This window comes from Geotrypetes seraphini, chromosome 9, assembly GCF_902459505.1.
Source record: "Geotrypetes seraphini chromosome 9, aGeoSer1.1, whole genome shotgun sequence".
Lineage (NCBI taxonomy): Eukaryota > Metazoa > Chordata > Amphibia > Gymnophiona > Dermophiidae > Geotrypetes > Geotrypetes seraphini.
The window spans coordinates 184,098,352-184,123,684 of NC_047092.1; the positions used below are offsets into that span (position 1 = coordinate 184,098,352).

Here is a 25,333-nt window from a genome sequence, read left to right on the forward strand (position 1 = left end):
TAATAAAATATATTTAAAAGCAAATGTTAAAAAAAAGGGAGAAAAAGAAAAACTCATCATCTAATTTAGTGAAGGGGGGGTGACATAACTTAAGACTAACATCATGGGGAAGGTAAATACATGAGGATGCAAAAAAATAAATTGAGATAAAAAAATATAAAAGCAAGGAAGGGGAGGGTAGAACAAGATGGATTGTTTCACCTCCAAGGAGGCGTTTGGATTTAAAAGCCTCCAGGAAAAGCAGACGAAATCCTAGATTAGGTGTCGTAGGCATCATTGAAGAGAAACGTTTTGAGTTTGGTCTTAAATATAGGGAGAGAGGACTCTTGTTCCAAAGAGGGCGCCATGACTGAGAAATTGGAATTACGGGTTGTATCGTAGAAGATTTCTCGAATGGATGGAATAACAAGAAGATCTTGATAGTCTGAATGGAGTGTAGGACTAGAGGCGTAAGGGAATAAATATTTATCAATGAAGGCGGGGATGTGGTATTGTTTGATTTTGTAAGTGAGTAGCAGAATTTTGTATGTGATGCGATGAGTGATAGGGAGCCAATGTGCATCACGTAGGAGCGGGGTGACATGGTCAAATTTTTTAGCACGATAGATGAGTTTAATGGCAGTATTTTGTAGAATTTGTAGTCTGCGGATCTCTTTTTGGGTTATACCTTGATAAAGTGTATTACAGTAATCAATGTTTGAGATGATAAGTAGAGAATGACACGGTGAGAAAATTAATCACCGTCCCCGTCCCTGCGGATAACCGTGGGAAAGCATTCCGTGCCGTTCTTTAGTATCCATCTCAAACTCAGTCCTTCTACACCAATGTTCTTCAATGCAAGGCTTGAGGGCCAGTGGCTGGGCCCATTCATACTCTGATTCTTCCCTCTCTCCTTAAAGAATGACATGGAGATGGTTCCGGGAACGATGATGAATTTTCTCACCGTGTCATTCTCTAATGATAAGGAAATGGATAAGGATATTTAGGGAAGAAGGATCCAGTAATGAAGAAAGAGATTGAGTAAGTTTTAGTTTATAGAAGCATTTGCTAACTACTGAGTTGATTTGTTGGTGATAAGAAAGATTTTGGTCCAAAATCACTCCAAGTATTTTCACCTTAGAGTCCGATTGAACTGGGATGGAGTCTATTTTGATGGGATCTACTAGACAAACGGTGTCTGAGGCGGGAAATAGTACACATTTTGATTTGTTGATGATTTTTTGATTTGTTGATGATTTTTTGATTTGTTGATGATTTTTTGATTTTTTGATGAGTTGATTTTAATCAGTTTAAGGTTGATTTCTAAGATATCAGCTTTGTTATTGGGATTGAGGGGATGAAGTAGACAAGAAAAGGAAGGGGACAGGGAGTAAGACAGAAAAATCAAAGAAGTAAGATGTACGAGTTGTCTTGGTGGTATGAGCCAACTCAAAATGAGAGGGAAGGTAAATTGGAGCCAAACCAGTTAAGGTTTTGAAACAAATGCAGGCAAATTTGAACATGATTCTTTAAGTCAGTCTCCGCATGCTTTAAGATGAAGACCCACCGGCCTAAACAACATTGAGCGATCTGGCACACTATATTCAGGGCCACTGAATATTGCTGCTAACCAGCCATCTTCCAACCAGTTAGGTTAGGGGTGGAGTTCACCTTTAGCCAGTTGGTGACACTTTTATGTCTGCATGAAGTCACGACAGCAAAAACGGTTTTATTATAATCCGCATAGAACTGTAGGATATACATTTTTTAAATAAATAAAATAAATACCCAGGCATCAGTCTGAATACTGCCAGCGCCCAGTTAACTTCCAGGTGACCACTGCGACGAGTGGAGTAGGAAGGGAGATGGGGGGGAAAAGGGGGGACGCCCCTGGCGCCATCTTCACAGGGGCACCGGTACCTCTCCTCTTCACCTCTTGAAATATTTGCCAGGTTGATTTTTTTTTACATAGTACTGAGGACCACCCTGAGTACGAACATAAGGGATGACAAGTGAAGCAAAATAATCAGGGTAATATTAATGTTATACAACCTCAGGATTAGAAATACCTCTTCAAAGCAGTGTTTGGCTTACACTTGTCTTCACAAAAGTGAATTGGAGCACTCTATATCTGTCACTGACTGGTTGTTTTGAGAGACTACTATGGCAGGGCATCTCCTTTCTCCCCCCCCCCCCCCAGCTTCCTTGAAGAGCAGTATACATGCACAAAGTGACGACAGGAGAAGACTAGGAATAAAATATTCTTTGGGGGCTTTGGTATGTGAATCTATCAAGATCCCTGCTCCCTTTTCATTAGAAATAGGGGAAAAACCCCAATCACTTTTGGTTTTATTTGGCAGTTTATTGCAAATCCTTTGTATTTCCATCTCAAAAAGAACCAGGGCTTGGATCCAACTCCTTAAGCAACTATTTGGAAATTATTGCTCTGTTTTAGATCCCCCCCCCCCCCCCAGCCTTTCTCTTCTGGTCATTGCAGCGATGGTTGTGGGTCAGAGGGCATGCAACAAGGCTCCTTCTGGAACTTTGCCATCATGAATTCAGTCACTAAGTTATCTCAGAGCAATGGCCTTGACTTCTGCCCCACGAGGGACTATGAATGCTGCTTTCACACAATTCTCCGTCAATCCAAAGAAGCTTCAGAGCTGAGAAGAGGGGCCTTTTCCAGGAGCGCTACTAGGCTGGATCGACATACCATTGCATACAAATGGAACATGAGATGGGGTCGTTTGTTAGGCTCAGGGGAATGAGGACACACACATGCACAATCAATCCTCAGTGATAGGGACTGAGCAAACTACATTAAAAAGTAATTTTAAGCTGTGACTTGGGGAGCTGATGTCTTGTGCACCAGATCTCACCCTTTCTTCATTCTTTTTATTTCATTCTTCCTCTGGAAGATTTCAGATGTTATAGACAGGGTAAAGCAGATTCTAGAAACTTTGCCCAACTACTCTATGCCTTAGCACTCTCATGCATGGATTACTGCAATGCACTATTCAACGGTCTCACGGTGAAGAATGTACGACATCTCCAGCGTGTTCAAAATACGGCAATCAGGCTTCTGAAAAACCTCCATGCCCGCGACCCTGTCTCCCATGCTCTAACATCGGCTGACTGGCTGCCCGTAGCCAAATGCTGTGTCTTCAAGGGCCTGATGCCAGCGTTCAAATCCTTTAAAGACATGGCGCCGGCCTTACATGACGATTAAGCTTCCTCTGTATGTGCCGAACCGGTCCTTCCGCTCCCAGGATGAAATGCACCTCAAAATGCCCTCTAGTCGTGCCCTTCAACTGAAAACCGCAAAGCGACGGTCCTACGCCCACTTCATACCAAGCCACTGGAATTGAATGCCCCTGCCGATCAGATCCCTTGAAGGACTCCTCAACTTTAGAAAAGCAATAAAAACAGACCTCTTCACCTAGACCCGTACCCTTGACCGATAGCCTACAAAGAAATGTATATTGGTACCAGAACCGGTATGTGTCACATAAGGATAACATGTATTATACATTATAGCAAACTGATGGGCAGACTAGATGGGCCATTTGGCCTTTATCTGCCGTCATGTTTCTATGTTTCAGTAAACTGTATATTATGTACTTTAATATTAGACCCCCAGTACGTATCAAGTTAGGATAAAAACTAGTATCGTAAACTTGTACAGAAATTATGTATGTAAAAACTTCAAGAAAGATATTAAAACCTTACTCTTCAAAAAATACATAAAACCCATCTAGCACGACCAGTCCATACCCATCCCTCTCTATACCCTTAATACTCTCTAATGTTCTTCTATCTACCCAACATAGTCTAAAATGCTTCTAATTTACCCAATACTTATCTCCTTAAGATCTCAACTCAACATTTATCACCTTAAGATCTCGACAACTCTTTGGTACTTCTTAAGTAAATATTATGACATCGCTTATGCTGTTCCTGCAAACTTCTAATGTAATTCTTCTTAACTTTGATGTAATCCGCCTTGAACCGTAAGGCATTGGCGGAATAGAAATCTCTAATGTAATGTAATGTAAACCTGTAACCCGTTCTGAGCTCCTGGGAGGCAACGGGATCAAAACTGAATTAAATAAATAAATGGGGGAGGGTGTTCAAAAAAGATGCAAACCACTAAAGGCATCGATTATATATGGGCGTCTTTAGCACTATCACTACCATATGATATAATATTATTTGGAACGATATTATTACCCAAGGAGACAATTAATGGAAATCAGAACAAATTGCTCCTCATCATGACAGGAGTAGCCTGGAAAAGTTGGGATAACTTAAATTATAGTTTCTGGTGGGAATCCTTATGTCAGATTTATAAGTTTGAGAACATTAATTCTATACAGAGGGGACATCAGAGCAAATTCAAGGAAATTTGGGGCCCGTTAACAAAATATTGTAAGTTATGAATTATTAATATTATTTCCCTTTGATTCATGGAAGATTGTTATACACGTCCAGGACGGGAGGGGGGGAGAGTTTTAATAGCTGTATATTATTTGTTGGAATAGAGTGCAGTATGTTATATTACTTGATTGTTCATCTGTTTGCACTATGTATTGGATTTAAAAATGAATAAAGAATTTATTTAAAAAAGAGGTTAGCACACGCTTAATCGGGTACTGTGCCTTAGTAAAAGGACCCCTTAATGCCCTTTCTTGAATTCCCCCCAAGAGCTATTCAAGTAGCTCCCCTGTTAAGTCTCGCTCTTGTCTTCTCCGTTCTTTTTTGCACGGATATTGCTTAAAATGAAACCTTTTATTTTTGAATGACAGGGATTGGCGATAACAATCTCCTTCCGAGAAGCTTTCTTGCGCCGTTTATGTTGTATACTATTAACATTCTGCATGCTTCAGTTTGTGGTTCTACGAAGGAACAGCCTAGCGGCGCCCGATTTACTTACGTTCAGAACGGTGAGTGTCGATGGGGAGCTTTCTAAATATTTTGATACATCTTTCTCTTGGCAATGGGCATATTTACAGTATTTGGCAGGAGTTCTACCTTAACATTTCACAGGTGCAGCAAAAAAAAAAAAAAAAAGAAATATCATTTTTAGAAGGACAAAAAGCACGCCATTTCCTGTAAAAATGTTCTCAGATTCTGCAAGGGTGACGCATGTTCTCATCGAGATCTTTATTGTTTCCATAGTGACTGGCAGCTTAACTGATCACTGGGTAAGGTAATTTGTAGAATGCAGAACGGTCTTCACTTCAAGGACTCTGGAAGGATCCAAAACAGCATTAACTCAAATAAAAGAGGAACGAGCACAGGGAGACAGATCCGGTTTCAATACAAGGGACTAGACCCTGAGTATCTCCAATTCTCTTCCTCAAGAGGAGGGAAGGTTGGACTAAGCACACACAACCAGGACACCTCTTTCTCCAAAGACAAACAAGCTCTTCTAAGTGCCAGTAAACACGTCCATTCAAGGAAGGCTCCAGAATTTCTCCACCATCCTCAACCGACTGGACTTGATGGCAACTTGTAGAATCAATCAAAAGTGAGCAGAGAAGTACAATAGAGAATGACATGGGACAAGTTTCTCCCCGTCCCCACAGGAATTCAATTTTCCCATCCCATTCCTGCGAACTTAGACGCTGCTCCTGCCCCATTCCTGAGAGCTCTGCCTTAACCGCACAAGCCTCGAACACTAATGATTTTAAAGTGTTTGAGGTTTGCGCGGATGAGGACGGAGCTTAGGCATTGGTGGAATGAGGCATTATGACATCACAGTCTGAGCTCTAGAATGTTGCCACTTAGGATTTTAAAGCGTTTGAGGCTTGTGCAGATGAGGACGGAGCTTAGGCATTGGTGGAATGAGGCATTATGACATCACAATCTGAGCTCTAGAATGTTGCTACTTAGGATTTGAAAGCGTTTGAGGCTTGTGCAGATGAGGACGGAGCTTAGGCATTGGTGGAATGAGGCATTATGACATCACAATCTGAGCTCTAGAATGTTGCTTCTTATGATGTTAAAATGTCTGAGGCTTGTGCGGATGAGGACGGAGCTTAGGCATTGGTGGAATGAGGCATTATGACATCACAATCTGAGCTCTAGAATGTTGCTACTTAGGATGTTAAAGCGTTTGAGGCTTGTGCAGATGAGGACGGAGCTTAGGCATTGGTGGAATGAGGCATTATGACATCACAATCTGAGCTCTAGAATGTTGCTACTTAGGATTCGAAAGGATTTGAGGCTTGGGCAGATGAGGACGGAGCTTGCAGGAACGGGGCAGCGACAGGAAAAGAACTCACTGGGATGGGAAAATGAGTTCCCTCGGGGACAGGAAAAATTTGTCCCCATGTTATTCTCTAAACTATAGCACAATATATTTTACTGATCAATGAAACATTCATATGTAAGTGGAGTGCCAAGATTGCTATCACCTTGCCTAAGATTAACAGGATCAGCCCTTACACTGTTCCCGTACTAGTAGGGGGAAATCTATAAATGGCGTAAAAAGCTAAGTGCCAAAAAACTGGGCATTAAGTCAGTATTCTATAATGGTAGAGTTGCCTCCCGGTGCATACTTTAATGAGTTTTTAATCGGTTTCAAACCATGCAGTCAATTACTGCGCCAATTAAAACAAGTACGATAGGCAGTGGTAGGGCAACTAATACCATCTTCATTCTTTGGGCAAGCTCTTCATAAGTCCTCCTCCAAGGCTAATTCCAGAGTCCACACTTTCCATCTTGCAGCACTGTAAGCCTGGAATGCTTGCTCAAATCCTGCTTCAAAATCCATGTTTTGAGGATTGCTCTTAACTTTTCCAGACTTAAGCCTTATCTACCTGTACATACCTGACTATGGGGTCCTTTTATTAAGGTGGGCCAACCAATTTAGCGCACGTTAAATGCTAACACATCCTATATAATAATACTCTTAGCGCGTATGCGCATTTCAATTTCCGTGGCTCCGTGCGTTTGTAGCTCCGTGGCCGGCAGAGAAACTGTAAAGCGTGCGGCGCATGCACGCATGACGATTTGCTACAAGTGGCGGTTTAACCTAATCCGGTTACTGTGTGCCGGTTGCCCTTCCCAACACAACGTGTGATTGATTAAAAAAAAAAAAAAAAAAGGTAGGATGGGGCGCGATAATTGGCAGGGAGAGATTCCGGAACCCCAAAGAGTAACAAACAACATTCCATGCGGAATCCCAAAACAGAGTATCAAGATTCCAAGCAGAATCTCAAGGAGCAGCAAGATTCCATTCTACCAATCTCGGTGGCTTTTCCCATGTCCACCTCAATGGCAGTTTATGGACTTTTCCTCACCTTTTTTTTTTTAAACCCTGATACACTAAACACCGTAACCACATCCTGTGGCAACAAGTTCCAGAGCTTAACTGTTCTTTGAATGAAAAAATATTTCCTCCTATTTGTTTCAAAGCATTTCTATGTAACTTCATTGAGTGACCCCCCAGTCTTTATACTTTTTAAAAGAGTGAAAATTGATTCACTTTTATCCACTGTGCACCACTCAGGATTTCGTAAACCTCTACCTTATTCCCCTCAGTTGTTTCTTGTCCAAGCTGAAGAGCCATAACCTCTTTAGCGTAACAAAATTGAAAAAAATAAAAATATTACACACAAAAATTGCCTTTTTGACAACCTTAAGACACTCCAACTGCTGCTTTATTTAATCACGTCAGCATAACTCAGATGTGTCATCCGTCTTGCTCTTCATTGCAATCTCTTATTAAAAGTGCTGTTTAATGCAACCTCTGTTACACAAGTAAAAACTCTTGGTTACAATATAGTAGAGAAAAAAATGATTGTTCCCATGACAGGACACATAAAAGGTAGTTTTGTTTGCTGCTACTACTACTATGAATTATTTCTATAGTGCTACCAGACATACGCAGCGCTGTGCAGAGTCACAAAGAAGACAGTCCCTGCTCGAAAGAGCTTACAATCTTATTGTAATATTGTAATAATATTGTAATAATATTGGGAGACTTCAATTTCCCGAGGATAGACTGGAAACTAGGAACCTCCAACTGCGGCAATGAGGTCAAGTTCCTGGAGGCGCTAGGGGATTGCTTCCTGGAACAAATGGTAAAAGAGCCGACAAGAGGCAACGCCACCCTGGACTTGGTGCTAAATGGCCTCACGGGACCGACAAAAGAAGTAGAAGTTACGGCACCGCTGGGGACGAGCGATCACAATGTGATCATCTTTAAGCTTGACATCGGGAATAGAAAAAGTGCCAAAACCTTAACCAAAACCTTTAACTTTAAAAAGGGCAAATACGATTGCATGAGAGCCATGGTGAAACAACGACTCAAAAAAAAGGTGGATAAACTTGAAACAGTAGAGCAGGCATGGTCCCTACTGAAAACTACTATCACAGAAGCACAAAACCTATACATTCCGAGGATCTCCAAAGAAAGGAGAACAAAGGGTAAGGGAGAACCAGCATGGCTTACCAGACAGGTGAGGGAAACCATACAAGAAAAGAAGGACTCTTTCAAAAAATGGAAACACATGAAAACAATCGAAGCATGGAAAATACATAAAGATGATCAAAAGAAATGTCACAAGGCGGTGAGGGATGCCAAAAAGGACTATGAAGAAAAAATAGCGCAAGAGGCCAAAAACTTCAAGCCCTTCTTTAGATACGTGAAAGGGAAAAAACCCGCAAAAGAGGCGGTGGGACCCCTGGACGATCAGGGAAGAAAAGGGTACATTAAGGAAGATAAACAAATTGCGGACAAACTAAATTCCTTCTTTGCGTCCGTCTTTACGGAGGAGGATACCGCTAAAATACCAGAAGCAGTGAAAGTGTTTAGTGGAGTAATAGAAGACAGCCTCACCACAGTTGAAGTAGATTTGGACCAGATATACTACCAGATCGACAAACTTAAAAGTGACAAATCCCCTGGACCGGATGGAATTCACCCGAGAGTCTTAAAGGAATTGAAGGTTGAAATCGGAGAGTTATTGCAAAAACTCGCCAATCTGACAATCAGAACTGGACAGATACCGGATGACTGGAAGATAGCGAACGTCACGCCAATTTTCAAAAAGGGATCAAGAGGAGAACCGGGCAACTACAGACCTGTGAGCCTTACGTCTGTCCCTGGAAAGATGGTTGAAGCACTGATCAAGGATAGCATAGTCCGGCACTTAGATATACACGAATTGCTGAAACCCAGTCAACATGGGTTCAGGAAAGGGAAATCATGTTTAACGAATTTGCTTCAATTTTTTGAGACCGTGAACAAGCAAATTGATAGTGGAATGCCGGTGGACATAATATATTTGGACTTCCAGAAGGCATTCGACAAAGTTCCGCATGAAAGACTTCTCAGGAAACTACAATGCCATGGAATAGAGGGAGATATACACAGGTGGATAGGCAAATGGCTGGAAAACAGGAAGCAGAGAGTGGGCATAAATGGGAAGTTCTCAGACTGGGAGAAAGTGACTAGTGGTGTGCCCCAGGGCTCGGTACTTGGGCCGATCCTATTTAACATTTATATCAATGACCTTGAAGACGGAATATCCAGTGAGATCATTAAGTTTGCAGACGACACAAAGCTATGCCGGACAATCAGAACGCAGAAAGATAGCGAAGAACTCCAGAGCGACTTGTATCAGTTAGAGAAATGGGCAGAGCAATGGCAGATGAAGTTCAACGTGGAGAAATGCAAAGTAATGCATTTAGGCAGTAAGAATAAGGAACACGAGTATAGAATGTCAGGAGCAACTCTTGGTAAGAGCGAACAAGAAAGGGACCTGGGTGTACTGATAGATAGGACCCTGAAGCCGTCGGCACAATGTGCGGCAGCGGCAAAGAAAGCGAACAGAATGTTAGGAATGATAAAGAAAGGAATCATGAGCAGATCGGAGAAAGTCATAATGCCGCTTTATAGAGCAATGGTCAGACCACACTTGGAATACTGTGTCCAACATTGGTCTCCCAAACTAAAGAGGGATATAAAACTGCTGGAGAGGGTGCAGAGACGAGCAACGAAGCTAATAAGAGGTATGGAGAACTTGGAATATGAGGAACGACTCAAGAAACTAGGACTGTTCTCCCTTGAGAAGAGGAGGCTGCGAGGGGACATGATAGAGACGTTCAAAATACTGAAAGACATCGATAAAATAGAGCAGAAAAACAAATTATTTACACTGTCCAACGTGACACGGACAAGAGGACATGGTTTAAAGCTAAGGGGGGACAAGTCCAGGACAAATGTCAGGAGGTTCTGCTTTACGCAGCGAGTGGTGAACGCCTGGAATGCTCTTCCACAGGAGGTTATTAAGGAATCCACTGTGCTAGGATTCAAAGGCAAATTAGATGCACATCTCCTTATGAGAGGCATAGAGGGATATGGGTGGTAAAACTACATCAGGTGTATACCTGACTGGGCCTCCGCGTGTGCGGATCGCCGGACTCGATGGACCATGGGTCTGATCCGGAGATGGCAGTTCTTATGTTATGTTCTTATCTGAACAAAAACAGACAGGATGCCATGGATACAGTTAAGGAGAAGGGTCAATCTGCTGGCTGGGTTGGTGGGCAGTGGGTTGAAGGCTATATCAAAAAGGTGGGCTTTCAGTCTGCTTTTAAACAAGGGAAGGGGCTTGGCGGACAAACTTGGGTAATTAATTCCAGGCCTAGGGGCAGCTAGATGAAAGGAACTAAGTCTGGGATTGGCATCTGAAACATGAGATTTATCCTGGCTCCATTTTTCCAGGTCAGGCTGATCTGGTCCTGACTTTCTTGTATTTCTTTCAGGGCTTATATTTCTCATGTCCCCCCAAAATGCAGGAACTATAAATCCTAGGCATTAGATACAATTAGAACTGGATCAACCTGTCCTCAAAATAATGGAACCCCTTCGTGACGCTAGAATTTTTCATCGTCTGGTCATCCGACTAGTTAAAAGGAAATTCTATAACTTGACGCCAATGCTGCGTGCCAACTGCCAAGTCTATGGTGGCATTTGTGTACCTAAATACCATGATAGAATAAGTGCATATACCTGAATTGGTGTGGCAACATTTAGGCTTAAGCATGTACACCTGGTAAATGGCAGGTGTAAGTGGGGCATTTCTAGATGGGCTACAGGTTGTCCAAAGTGGTGATTTGGGTTCTGGCACAAAACTGAATCCATGGCTGAAATCTGCAGCTCGGTTTCAATTAGAGCTGACGATGAAACCAAAAATGTCATGCCTGTTCCCCCCCTCCCCCCCCAAACTTGGCAAAAGACAGGCTCCCTGGTAGAAGACAGGCTGTTACTGCCGCCAAACCCCCTCCCTCCCCCCAGGGCTCCCAAGCATCAGAGGGCCCTTCCCAGGTCTACATGAATGAGCCCTGTTGGTCTCTGGTCTCTTTGGGGGCAGGAAAGAACCCCTCTACCTGGTGCCACTGCTGGTTTAAAATGGCTGCCAAGACTGCAGTGGGAGGTCTTAGCAACCATACTGAGATTGGCACTTTGATAAGCAAGAGCGATAAGATCAGATGGATGGGGGTGGGGTGGTAGTTAGAAAGTGATCATGGTGGTGGGGGGAATAGAGAGTTTCAATTTCAGCCAAAACTCAAACCCAGATTGTGGGCCAGTTTTGGAGCTGAAATTGAAACTGAAACCGAAACCAAAACTGACATTCGGTCAACTTCTAAAGTACACCATGTATCTTATAATTATGTGCACAATTGAAGACATGCAGATTCCTTCCATGTTCCGCCCATGTGTTCACCCCCCACCCCTTGCAATTCATTGCTACATTATAGCATAGTATTAATAGAGCGGCCCTTCCTCTAAATTTTCCCTTAGAAAGATGCAGTCTACCTAGACCAATTCTGTTTTCAAGATTTCCACAATGAATATGCATGAGATTTACTTGCATACAATGGAAGCAGTAGATGCAAAGCACTCATGCATATTTATTGTAGAAATCTTGAAAATCTTGTGGCCTCAAGGACCATGGTTGCCCACCCTTACCTAGATCCTTGATCTTTACTCCCAAACCTTGAAAGCCACCACAGATCAGGTTTTCAGGAAATCACTAATGAATAAACACGATGGAGACTTGCATGCTTACCATATCCATCAAATCTATCTGATGCATATTTTTTTAGGATATCCTGAAAATCTGGCCTTTTCTTGAGAACTGGGAGCAAAGACAAGAACATGGACTCTTCTCTCGAAACTTCGATGTAGTTTGTATCCTTAATCACACAGCAATAGCCCACCTGCGGCATCCGTGGTTTGTAAGGAGAGCTGCTTTCCAAGTCAGCCAGAATGCTGGTCAAAGAATCAATCTCAGCATCCAAGCTTGATCGCCGTTCTTCAATTGTTTTGCTGTGGGGATTAACCTGTGAAAAGAGAAGAGATTCCACCGGGTGAGGTAGTCAACCAATTTTTGAATCTAAATGTTCTGTCTCTCCTCACTTTTCTCCACCATTCCCAGCATTCTTCATTACATCTACATTTGACTCGCTGATCCTTGGGGACCCCAAATCAGGATAACTTTAATTAATATGCAGAAAACTCTCTCTCGTCACACATTCTCTCCTCACTACCCGTCTCTGTACTTGCTACCTCTGCTATCTCTCATCACTCCGCTATCTCCTTGCTCCAACAAGGAAATGTTTCTCCACATGTGGGAGCATCGTTTCGCTACCGCGATAATGTGTTGCATCATCGTTGACATTCTTCATGCACAGTAATACAGTAGACATTTTCCGTGGCACATTTTTTGTTGTGCGGTGATGTTTATCAGCAAACAGTGATACCGCCTCTAAACGCCAATTTCCCAGATGTTTAAATCTCATTTTCAGTATTTTTGATTAAAGCTGTTGACTTTTGAGCATCTTCCAGGAGACATGTGTTTCTCATACTTGGACTCATATCGAAAATGCCCCTCTACAATGCTATATTACATACAAGCTTATATTCTGCTTGTTTCAAAATAAAAGTTCTAAGCAGATAACCTCAAGAAGAACCTCAGCGTTTGAGGGAAATACCATAATGCATAAATTCAACGATGAAAATTACATTATTTCATTAAGATCATACCTTTGAAAACGAATATGTTTTTACTGCTTTGTTAAAAGGATAATAAGAGGGAAGCATTCTAATCTGTAATGGAAGATTATTCCAAATTTCTGACACCATAAAATGGAAACAAAAATTCTAATTGTTTTCTGTATTTAACATTTTTCACTGCAGGACACTTTATCTTCTGAGTATTCCTTGATGTAAGCCGATTACTGGGTCATAGGACCCCCCAAATTGATGTGATCATTGTCCGGAGCAGGGGCGGTCCTACCTTCATTTGCAGCCCAAAAGACGTCACTGGCAGCAGTCAGTCGCATATGCTGCCCTGCTGACGGCACAGGGGTCTTCTCACTACTGTGGCCTGTCTTCTCTAATGTAACTTCCATTTCATCAGAGGAAAGACGCCAATGCTGGCAGCAGGGTAGCGTATGTGATTGGCTATCACCGATGACGTCCTTTGGGCCACAAATGTAGGTAGATGGTGGAGCAGGGTATAGAAGAGCCGGGACAGAGAGGGAGAGATGGACTGGGGAGTTGGGAAGAAGAGAGAAATGTCATACTCAAGGGAAAGAGGCTGTGAGAGAGAGAGAGAGAAAGGGGCTGAACATGGGCGTCCCAATTGAAGGCAGCAGTAGGCATCCTACAGCTATCTAGCAGCCGATCGGGATGTATGTTTATAAAACAAAAAACCCAGAGGCAGGACGCCTGTAGGCATTTCTCACGGTTGAGGGAGATGTGTCGGGACACTTAAGCTCACCCAAAGCTGGGCATGGTGTAGTTTCACCCAGACGTGGCCTTGGGCGATCTTAAACAGCCCTAGGTGTCTCCCTAAGGCCATGACAGGTGCCTGAAATGTAGGCCAGCAAAATGCCAAATGTAACCAAAGCCAGGTGTTCTGATAGGAATGAATGTTGAGAAGCATACAGTGTGCAATGTGTAGTTTAATTTTGTGATTAAGCATTATGTATTGTTAATTAGATTATATTGTGTGCGCATATGAAGAATGAATGGAAAAAAAAGTCATAACAATCAGTACTATTATTATGGGGGTGGGGTCAGGGGCGGAGCTTGGGCAGGGTCTGGGAAGGAGCTACGGCCTATGTACTGGGTAAAGACAAAAAGTTTGGTTAGGCCTTCAGAATTTAAACCATAAAATGCTTTGTAAATCCAACAACCAAGTTTGAAATCAACCCTCTTGTTAACTGCAAGCTAATGAAGTGTGTCCAGCGATGGAGAAGCTTGCTTAAACTTGCCCAAGGAAAATATTAACCTAACAGAAGCATTCGGTAAAAATTGAGGCCTTCCCGGCAAATTAGAATTGATTTATTTTAAAATGTTCCCCCCGCTTATCAACTAAGCGGGTAACAGGTAATACATACATAAAAGTAAGAAACATTACCTATCAATAATACATTATCAAATAAAAATACTCAATGAGAATCATCAGTTTATCTTCAACTCCATATAGGGATACTCTGTTATTCCACCAATGCCTAAGCTTCGCCCTCATCTGCACAAGCCTCAAACGCTTTCAAATCATAAGTAGCAACATTCTAGACCTCAGATTGTGATGTCATAATGTCTCATTCCACCAATGCCTAAATTCCGTCCTCATCTGCACAAGCCTCAAACGGTTTAAAATCCTAAGTAGCAACATTCTAGAGCTCAGATTGTGATGTCATAATGTCTCATTCCACCAATGCCTAAGCTCCGTCCTTATCTGCACAAGCCTCAAACGCTCTCAAATCCTAAGTAGCAACATTCTAGAGCTCAGATTGTGATGTCATAATGCCTCATTCCACCAATGCCTAAGCTTCGCCCTCATCTGCACAAGCCTCAAACGCTTTCAAATCATAAGTAGCAACATTCTAGACCTCAGATTGTGATGTCATAATGTCTCATTCCACCAATGCCTAAATTCCGTCCTCATCTGCACAAGCCTCAAACGGTTTAAAATCCTAAGTAGCAACATTCTAGAGCTCAGATTGTGATGTCATAATGTCTCATTCCACCAATGCCTAAGCTCCGTCCTTATCTGCACAAGCCTCAAACGCTCTCAAATCCTAAGTAGCAACATTCTAGAGCTCAGATTGTGATGTCATAATGCCTCATTCCACCAATGCCTAAGCTCCGTCCTCATCTGCACAAGCCTCAAACACTTCAAAATCCTAAGCAGCAACATTCTAGACCTCAGATTGTGATGTCATAATGCCTCATTCCACCAATGCCTAAGCTCCGTCCTCATCTGCACAAGCCTCAAACGCTTGAAAATCCTAAGTAGCAACATTCTAGAGCTCAGATTGTGATGTCATAATGCCTCATTCCACCAATGCCTAAGCTCCGTCCTCATCTGCACAAGCCTCAAACACTTCAAAATCCTAAGCAGCAACATTCTAGACCTCAGATTGTGATGTCATAATGCCTCATTCCACCAATGCCTAAGCTCCGTCCTCATCTGCACAAGCCTCAAATGCTTTCAAATCATAAGTGTTCGAGGTTTGTGCGGTTAAGGCTGAACTTGTAAGAATGGGACAGGACAAATTTGTTCTCCTGTCATTCTCTAATATGAATATCAAAAGTGGACCAGAAACAACTTCAAAGAGATATCCTTAAAAACAAAACAAAACACAGAAGGTGAAGAATAGAAAGAACAGGAATTGGAATGAAATGTTCAGGGAACAGAAATGATACAGACACTGGTGGCACCTCAGAGACTAACCAGTTTACCGAGACGTCCCCTTACTTCATGATATAAATCTCAGTTGTTGGTATTGATCTTTCGAGGAATTCACTGTTTTGTCAGATGAAATACAGGGTCTGAGATTGTTTAAATGAGGAAGAGTGGAGACTGTGGATTTTGGGGTGCTGGTCCCTGATGGATTCTATGGGCTGGACCGTTTTCCATCGTTGATGCGACTTGTTTGTTATATGTTATTGTATATTTTGTATGTAAGTGTGTGACTCGCCCTGGATAAGGGCAGGGGTAAATAAAACCAAGATATGCGTTGTAAAGAGACTTTGATAAAGCCACTGGCTGAATTTTGGGCCCATAGTAGAAATTTGCTGTTCTTAATTTTAAAGGCTTTTTTTCTTTGGCTTTGCCAGCAGAAAATTAAAAGCAGCTTGAATGGAAAGACTTAAAAAGGCCACACTATACCGATATGAATAATGACACCATACACTGGATCTTTAGACGTGGGAGTGAGCAGCGCTGTGGTTAAAGCTACAGCCTCAGCACCCTGGGGTTGTGGGTTCAAATCCCACGCTGCTCCTTAATCCCCCCCATTGCCCCAGGTACATTAGATAGATTGGGAGCCCACCGGAACAGACGGTATAGAAAATTGAATAAATAAATAAATTTGTGGGTAGAGAGGACAGCAAGATGACTTTTCAGGGGAGAGCTGCTCCCCTGATCCACAGGTCAATTCAGCCTCTCTTCCAAGGCTCTTAAATAAATCACAAAGGCGCCTTTACAAAACGATAGATAGGAGGGTCTCAGTCCAGTTGCTCATGAATCAACAGGGGAATTAACAATTAGATGAGACAAAAGGCTGAGTGAGCATGAAAAATGAATGAATTAACCTGCTTCCAACCTTTATTAGCAATACATGAAATACTGTAGTTTCCAATGTTGAGAGGTATGTATCTTTTGGGTTTTGTGTTTCAGGTCCTGGGTTCAGGCCTCAGAGGCGGTGGGAAGTAAAGTAGGGGCTGGTTTGGAAAAGCCATTGAATATAAGAATAGTCTTATTACAAATATAGAGCACATATTAATTGCAAAGCAGCTTCCGTGTGTGTGTCTGTGTCCTGCCTGAATGAATGGGGTGTGTGTCTGCTTGGTGGCTGTATAGGGAAGAGGCAGAGGGGAAGAGAAAGAAGCAAAAAAAGGGGGAAAAGAGAGATCAGATCAAGATGCTTCAGCCCTTATCTTTATAGATTTGAGTTTGTTCTAAAAATAGTATCTTCCAGTATCTTTTTGTGTCACACTTTGGTATTTGTTTGAAGCAATGGTCCTCGATTGAGAAGGGGGGGGGGGGTGACTCTTATGGAGACCTGGTGGATGGAGTCAGTCTATCTGGGACCCCTTTTTGTACTCAAGCACCTCAAATACCGTGTGGAGTTCTGGTCACTGTATCTCAGAAAAAGATATTCTGGAATTAGAAAAGGTATAGAGAGAAGGGCGACAAAAATGATAAAAGGTTTGGGATGACTTCCCTGTGAGGAAAGGCTAAAGCGGCTAGGGCTCTTCAGCTCGGAGAAGAAATGGCTCAGGGGTGATATGATAGAGGTCTATAAAATAATGAGGGAAGTGGAAAGGGTAGATGTGAATCGCTTGTTCACACTTTCTAAAAATACTAGGACTAAGGGACATGCGATGAAGCTGCTAAGTAGTAGATTTAAAACAAACTGGAGAAAATATTTCTTTACACAACGTGTAATTAAACTCTGGAATTCGCTGCTGGAGAATGTGGTGAAATCTGTTAGCTTAGCAGGGTTTAAAAAAGGTTTGAATCATCTCTGAAAAGAGAAGTCCTTAGGCCATTATTGAGATGACTTTGGAGAAATCCACTGCTTATTCCTAGGATAAGCAGTTTAAAATTGGTTTTACTACTTGGGGGTCTAGCTAGGGACTTGGGACCTGAGTTGGCCACTGTTGGAAACAGGATTCTAGGCTTGATGGACCTTTGGTCTGTCCCCGTAGAGCACAGGTGTCAAAGTCGGTCCTCGAGGGCCGGAATCCAGTCGGGTTTTCAGGATTTCCCCAATGAATATGCATGAGATCTGTGTGCATGCACTGCTTTCAATGCATATTCATTGGGGAAATCCTGAAAACCCGACTGGATTGCGGCCCTCGAGGAAGGACTTTGACACACCTGCCGTAGAGCAATTCATATGTTCTTAAAGAAGTCAGGAGAAGGGAAAACCAAGTGGGTGCTGACTTAGAAGAGGGGGGGGGGGGGAAAGAGGATTCTAAAGTGCTGACCTAGGGTTGTGAGCAAAGGTATTGAAAGTAATGGCCTGGGGGAGGGGTATAGGAGAAGAGGATAGTGGAGGGGGGGGGCATGAGATAGATTTTGGATCTCAAAATTCTTGTTTTACAGCTGCACACGAGCTGCACGTTTTCTGGTGCATCACCAACGTAAGCAGTCATGCTACACGCCTGAAGCAGACGAGATCCCTCGCTTCCAACTTCCCAACTCTCCACACCGCAACATTCCAAAGAATTTGTAACAGGCAAAATTTGGATTTATGTGTTAACTCAGCATCATACGAGAAATTACCGCAATTGATCCTTACAAGATCCTGAGGGGCATCGAAAAGGTTGACAAGGATAGATTTTTCAATTTGAAAGAAACCACAAGAACAAGGGGTCACTCGATGAAATTGAAGGGGGACAGGTTTAAAACAAACGCAAGGAAATTCTTCTTCACACAGAGGGTGGTGGACACATGGAACACCCTTCCGGAGGCCGTGATAAGAAATAGCACAGTACAGGGTTTCAAGGATGACCTGGATAGGTTCCTGGAGGACAAAGGGATTGAGGGGTACAGATAAGAGCAGTGGAAAGTTTAGAGATAAGTGTTGAGGTAGACATAAAATTAGTCAAGGACCGCAGATCAGGCAATATGCCTGATGGGCCACCGCGTGAGCGGACCGCCGGGCTAGATGGACCTCTGGTCTGCCCCGGCGGAGGCGACTACTTATGTACTTATGTACAAGCAGCAATATTATTTATATGTATCTATAACAAATCGATATCTATAGCCGTAGACAGACCGATATACAATACATACAGTATACACTGTATCTCAAAAGTTTAGGTGTTATTTGATGTCAATATATGTTCTAGGCGAAGAGAGTAATACAATATGAAACAAGGCAGTAGTGGGGAACAAAATTGCTCAATCAAGCTGCCCACGATGACAAGAAAAGTTCCATTCATCCCTCTAATGCACAGTCTGAGCTTAGTGAGGAAAACATGTCACTGAAAGGCATCTGTGCACTGATCTCCATTCAGATCCTGCCAGAGCCCGACAAGCAGCCGCTAATATGCAGCGTTCGTGACTGCAGTGCTAACTAATTAGTTTCCACAGCAGATGATTGATAGCAAAGAAACGAAAACAGGGCCGGCAACGAACAGTGGAGCAAGGCAAGCAGGCGCTTGATACTGAAAGCAATCGAGCGACAAGTGCGGGAATCCTGCTCTTGAGCCACATCGAAGAATAAGTCCCAGGTCAACGTTTGCACTTTGAACTCTTGCTCTTCACTGAAAAGATCGGTATCGGAATTCGATAAAGCTGGCACTGGCCTAGAAACAGCAAAAACCAAAGGAAGGACGGCAGAGATGATGTACTGGATACTGGTACTTTATTGGAGTCAATAAACCGTTGTTAACCAAAAGATGGTTCTCACGGATAAGAAACAAGGACCTGACACGGTCGGTCCTCGTTTCAAATGACACTTCTTCTTCGGGGGGCCAAAATATTTGGTGGCATAAAATTCTTGGGTAACAGGCAACGAAAAACTTCCGTGATCACTGCTTCTCAGCTAGATGCTGGAGGCAAAAGTGAAAGAACAGAGCGGGAACCTGTGATGTAAATGATTAAGGCGTGAAACAGCAAAGACATCAACATCTTACATCTACAGGCAAAATGAGAGGAGGGGGGGGGGGGGTCGATATTCAAAGGGATTTAATTGGCCAGTAATGGCTCTAGGTGGATCAATTGCTTGTATGGGGCTATTACCCCGTCTCATAGGCCCTATCATCAGCCAGCTGGTTACCCATAGTAAACGTTGTGTCCGTGCCCAACATGGTGTCTGGTTACAGGTTAGCTAAGCTTCCTCCATACATCCCGACCAGACCGCTCCGCTTCCAGGAAGAAACACGCCTCCAAATTTCCCCTGGTCATGCCCTCCATCTCCAGAATGCCAGACGACAATCCTACTCCCATTTCATACCAAGCTACTGGAATCAACTACCCCTACAGATCAGATCCCTTGAAGGACTTCTAACCTTCCTGAAAGCAACAAAAACTTACCTCTTAACCTAATCACCTCGCCTGCGGATTCAGGGAGTCCTGCTGGCTCATCTGATGGGGGTGGAGATACTCTGCCTCGATTAGCTGAGGCAGGGGACCCCTGACATCGATAGGAGAGATTCTCACTACCTCTTGCTGGAACCCCAAACCCCCCTTTGAAGTCCTGCGGCAGGAGAGATGTCCATTTCCTCCTGCTGGAATCCTCAAACCCCCCTTCAAAGTCCCTCAGCAGGAGAGATGTCCACTCCCTCCTGCCGGAACCCTCAATCCCCCCTTTGAAGTCCTGCGGCAGGAGAGATGCCCACTACCTCCTGCTGGAACCCTCAAACCCTTCTTCAATGTCCCACAGCAGGAGAGATGTCCACTTCCTCCTGCCGGAACCCTCAAACCCCCCCTTCAAAGTCCCACAGCAAGAGAGATGTCCACTCCCTCCTGCCGGAACCCCCAAACTCCCCTTTGAAGTCCCACGGCAGTAGAGATGCCCACTCTGTCTTATGGGAACCCTCAACCCCCCCTTCAAAATCTTGCAGCAGGACAGATGCCCACTCCCTCCTGCCTGCAGGCCTCCCCCTCTCCCCCCGAACCCATCGCCCACCCCAAACGCCATTTAGTGCATGGAAGTTTGTTAGTTGTAGGGTGTTTCTCCCCTTTTGTCATGTTCCACTTTTTCTGAATAGAGTTCCAGCTAGTAATGTTGGCTCCCTGGCTAATTAGAAGGATAAAACCCTGATATTACTTCTCCTGACATTAGGAGCCACAGTTACAACTGGAAGCTACCATCCTTTCCTCCAAAACTAAATGTGTTGCTCCTGGAATGCAGGAGAAACCCAACAAGCCTGATAGAGATGATGTGAGTCCCAACATTGACATCGATGGTTTTGAAAATATTATGCCACTAGGTTTATAGGAAAGAGAAGAGGAAGCGAGAAGCCATCATACCTGCACACCGGACACTGTCTCATCAGCTGCTGGCGGTGGAGGAAAGATGCCAGGAGGTGAGGGAAGACTGCCAAAATTGTCTAGTGGAGGAGGAGGGGGTGGAAGAAAGTCTCCTGTTGAAATAAAAATAAACAAAAAAAAATCAGAATCCAGATGTGTACTTCAGGCACAGTATCCTTTAACATCTGTCTATGCCTTAAATATTGGGTGAAGAAGAGGCCTATTGATTAGAGGCAAAGAAACCAGGATTCAAAACCTACCTTTTTAAAGATGTTTTTAATACTCATTATTAAAAAAAAAAATTTTTTTTAAAAAATTTTTAACCTTCTATTTACCCCTGTTTCCTTATGTTTTTTTCCCGTATTTGTTTTTCTATATATAACAGATGTAATCTTTCCCCCATTTTTCCTCCCAATTCAAGTTTGTCTTGTTTTAAAACTGTTGTTACTGAGTTTTAATTTGTATCTTTATATTTTATTCTTTTATTTATGTACATCGCTTTGTAAACAGAGTTAGCGATAAATCAAATTAATAATAAACCTTGAAACCTTGAAATCTCGTTGGAGTTCCCTGTGATCTTGGACAAGTCAACTAACCCTGCATTGCTTCCGATACACACTTACATGTCAACCATCCTAGGACAGAGACATAGTAGTGTACCTATATGAACATAATAGCCTATGGCCTGGCCACCGTGAGTAGGTCAGAAGCTAAGCAGCGTCCGGCTTGGTTAGTACCTAGATGGGAGACTGCCTGGGAATATCAGGAGCTGTAGGCTCAGGGGCCCCCTGTTGGGCAACGGTGACATAGAGGAGCCACACACTGCTTGGGAAAAGGCAATGGCAAACCATGGCATGGGGGGGAGGGAGAGGCTCTGGCACCCCCCTCTTCCCACTCCTCCCCTCACCACATGTGCACCCCCTTCCCTTCCCCCATGCTCCTCACAGCCACATCATCTCTCCCACTGACATCACTTCCAGGTGCCACACACAGGAAGTGATGTCAGAGGGAGAACCGACAGGGTCACGAGGAGCACATTGAAGTTCTTGTTGCTCGTGGCGGTGAACAACTAGAGTTTATAGTTAAAATTTGATTAAACACTTAACATAAAATCTAAACTAAACATAAGCAGTACAAAAACAGACTAACTTAGGGGGGAGGGGGAAAGGGGAAAATGAAAAGGATAGAGGGGGAAAAATTACAATTCTTAAAAAGATAAAAAACAGAGGGGAAGGATTGGGAAATATTAAAAATTGTTAAAAAGTGAAGATAGATTAAAAAGACAAGGGATAAATTAATCGTAGGCATCTTTAAAAAGGAAACATTTTAAACTACTCTTAAATATATCCAGACTTTTTTTTTTTTTAAGTTCATCAAGTTTTATTGGGTTTAAAGATATCCAGACTTTATTCTGCTCTTAAATATAAGGGAAGGGAGTTCCAAATTGAAAGTGCCGTTACCGAAAAAAATGTATTTTTAATGACATCACAATCTGAGCTCTAGAATGTTGCTACTTAGGATTTTAAAGCGTTTGAAGCTTGTGCAGGTGAGGGCGGAGCTTAGGCATTGGTGGAATGAGGCATTATGGCATCACAATCTGAGCTTTTGTATGTTGCTACTTAGGATTTTAAAGCGTTTGAGGCTTGTGCAGATGAGGACGGAGCTTAGGCATTGGTGGAATGAGGCATTATGACATCACAATCTGAGCTCTTGAATGTTGCTACTTAGGATTTTTAAGCGTTTGAGGCTTGTGCAGATGAGGACGGAGCTCAGGTATTGGTGGAATGAGGCATTATGACATCACAATCTGAGCTCTAGAATGTTGCTACTTAGGATTTTAAAGTGTTTGAGGCTTGTGCAGATGAGGACGGAGCTTAGGCATTGGTGGAATGAGGCATTATGACATCACAATCTGAGCTCTAGAATGTTGCTACTTAGGATTTTAAAGCGTTTGAAGCTTGTGCAGGTGAGGGCGGAGCTTAGGCATTGGTGGAATGAGGCATTATGGCATCACAATCTGAGCTTTTGTATGTTGCTACTTAGGATTTTAAAGCGTTTGAGGCTTGTGCAGATGAGGACGGAGCTTAGGCATTGGTGGAATGAGGCATTATGACATCACAATCTGAGCTCTTGAATGTTGCTACTTAGGATTTTTAAGCGTTTGAGGCTTGTGCAGATGAGGACGGAGCTCAGGTATTGGTGGAATGAGGCATTATGACATCACAATCTGAGCTCTTGAATGTTGCTACTTAGGATTTTAAAGTGTTTGAGGCTTGTGCAGATGAGGACGGAGCTTAGGCATTGGTGGAATGAGGCATTATGACATCACAATCTGAGCTCTAGAATGTTGCTACTTAGGATTCTAAAGCGTTTGAGGCTTGTGCAGATGAGGACGGAGCTTAGGCATTGGTGGAATGAGGCATTATGACATCACAATCTGAGCTCTTGAATGTTGCTACTTAGGATTTTAAAGTGTTTGAGGCTTGTGCAGATGAGGACGGAGCTTAGGCATTGGTGGAATGAGGCATTATGACATCACAATCTGAGCTCTAGAATGTTGCTACTTAGGATTTTTAAGCGTTTGAGGCTTGTGCAGATGAGGACGGAGCTCAGGTATTGGTGGAATGAGGCATTATGACATCATAATCTGAGCTCTAGAATGTTGCTACTTAGGATTCTAAAGTGTTTGAGGCTTGTGCAGATGAGGACGGAACTTGCAGGAATGGGGCAGGGACAGGAAAAGAACTCGTGGGGATAGAAAAATGAGTCCCCATGTCATTCTCTATTGGTGGCCAACTCAATAGTATCATCCATCCATGCACTTCACCTTGAGATGTTACTAAAAAGATGTCCGCTACTTTCAAGTGTCTTCTTCAAATAACAAACCATCTCCTAAGCATTTTCGAAGCTGCAAAAGCAGCCAGAGTCTGTCGATGTTCTGAACTTTACACATACCAGTATGAAACAGACATGGGGCTCTGAAAAGGACTGGCAAGGCAGTTTCCTAATTTACTAAAGTTGGAAACAGTGGGAGGGCTCCTTAGCCCAGTCCTCACAACCTTTCAACAGGACCTTTGAACATTGTTCAAATGAATAACCCGAATTGGGTCGATTGCTCCATATTCTGATGCTCTTTTACCCCCTTGTTGTGTATCTAAGCTGCACCTTATAGAATGATTTGGTTCACCAGTGGATTTTTTTCTGTAGTAGTTGTATCTATACAAACACACACTTTTATGATGCCGAATATTTTCCTTCAGCTGCTTTCAGTTACTTTAAAATTATGAACAAAAGAATTGTTCATCAGGGAAACTGACTGTGGATCAGCACCAGGGCATTTGAAAGCATGATCCACTGCATCACACTCAGGCAGTGCTTTTTGACGTGTGCCTGACTCTTCCCCACTCACTTCCTCTCTTCTCCTCCTTGGCAACAGTTGACATGAAGAACTGTCAAGCCCATCTTCAGTTTTGTACAATGCTTTGCTATCTCCTACCAGAGAACATTTCTCTTTCACTCTCCTTCTGCCTCTTCGTATAGACAGCAAAGACATAAAGACATGGTTCTCTTCCTATCTTTCCCATCGCATGATCTGGAGGTTCCTCCTTCGCTGCCATTCCCCTATCACTCGGCATACCTAAGGGCTTGGTCCTGGGACATCTTTTCTCCATCTACACTTCCTCCTTTGACACTCTAATCTCCTCCTACAGCTTCCAGTACCATCTCTATGCTGATGACTTGCAAATCTACCTCTCTACGCCCAAAATTTCTACAGGAATCCAGACCTGAGTCTTCCGCTAAGCCATCGACTGCCCGTTTCTTTCTACTCTACTGACTGAGCTCCTCTGTGCAATGGAGGCTCTACGTCCTCACTTATCATCAATAATTATTCCAGTCTGTTCCGTCCACTGAAGCCTACTCTGAACATCTGCCACTTCTTGTCCTCTACACCAATTCATTGTTCTGGGCTATGTGATCCTAGTGAACTTTTTTTTTTTTTTTTACTAATGCATCTGACTTGTGTGAACCATCAAGTATACAAAGAACTGTTCTGCATATGCTTTCTGTGTGCCATAATAATAATAACAGTTTATATACCGCAAGATTGTGAAGTTCTATGCGGTTTACAATGATTAAAAATGTTACAGATTGAGTAGTACTAACAGAGTTGAAGTTTAGCGATCAGTTGTGGGGAAGGATTCTGCAGTGTAGCTGCCTACGTAATTTAGGAACAGATATGTCTTTAGGTGTTTCCTGAATTCCCCATAGGTATTCGCAAGCATGAGTAATTGTTTCAGGTCTTTACCCCATAATGCTGCCTGATATGAGAA

The 25,333-nt window shown here is 43.0% G+C and overlaps 1 protein-coding gene across 7 annotated transcripts in view; it reads right to left on the reverse strand.

Moving 5' to 3' along the window:
• LPP (LIM domain containing preferred translocation partner in lipoma) overlaps window positions 1-25,333 on the reverse strand; it is a 715,450-nt gene that overhangs the window by 174,706 nt on the left and 515,411 nt on the right. For all 7 annotated transcript variants that reach the window (XM_033958126.1, XM_033958131.1, XM_033958125.1 and 4 more), the window contains 2 exons: window positions 21,003-21,115; window positions 12,217-12,339 (listed from right to left, as the gene is read on the reverse strand). In XM_033958126.1, coding sequence (XP_033814017.1) covers window positions 12,217-12,339; window positions 21,003-21,115 — 236 coding nt within the window. The remainder of the gene's footprint in view (window positions 1-12,216; window positions 12,340-21,002; window positions 21,116-25,333) is intronic.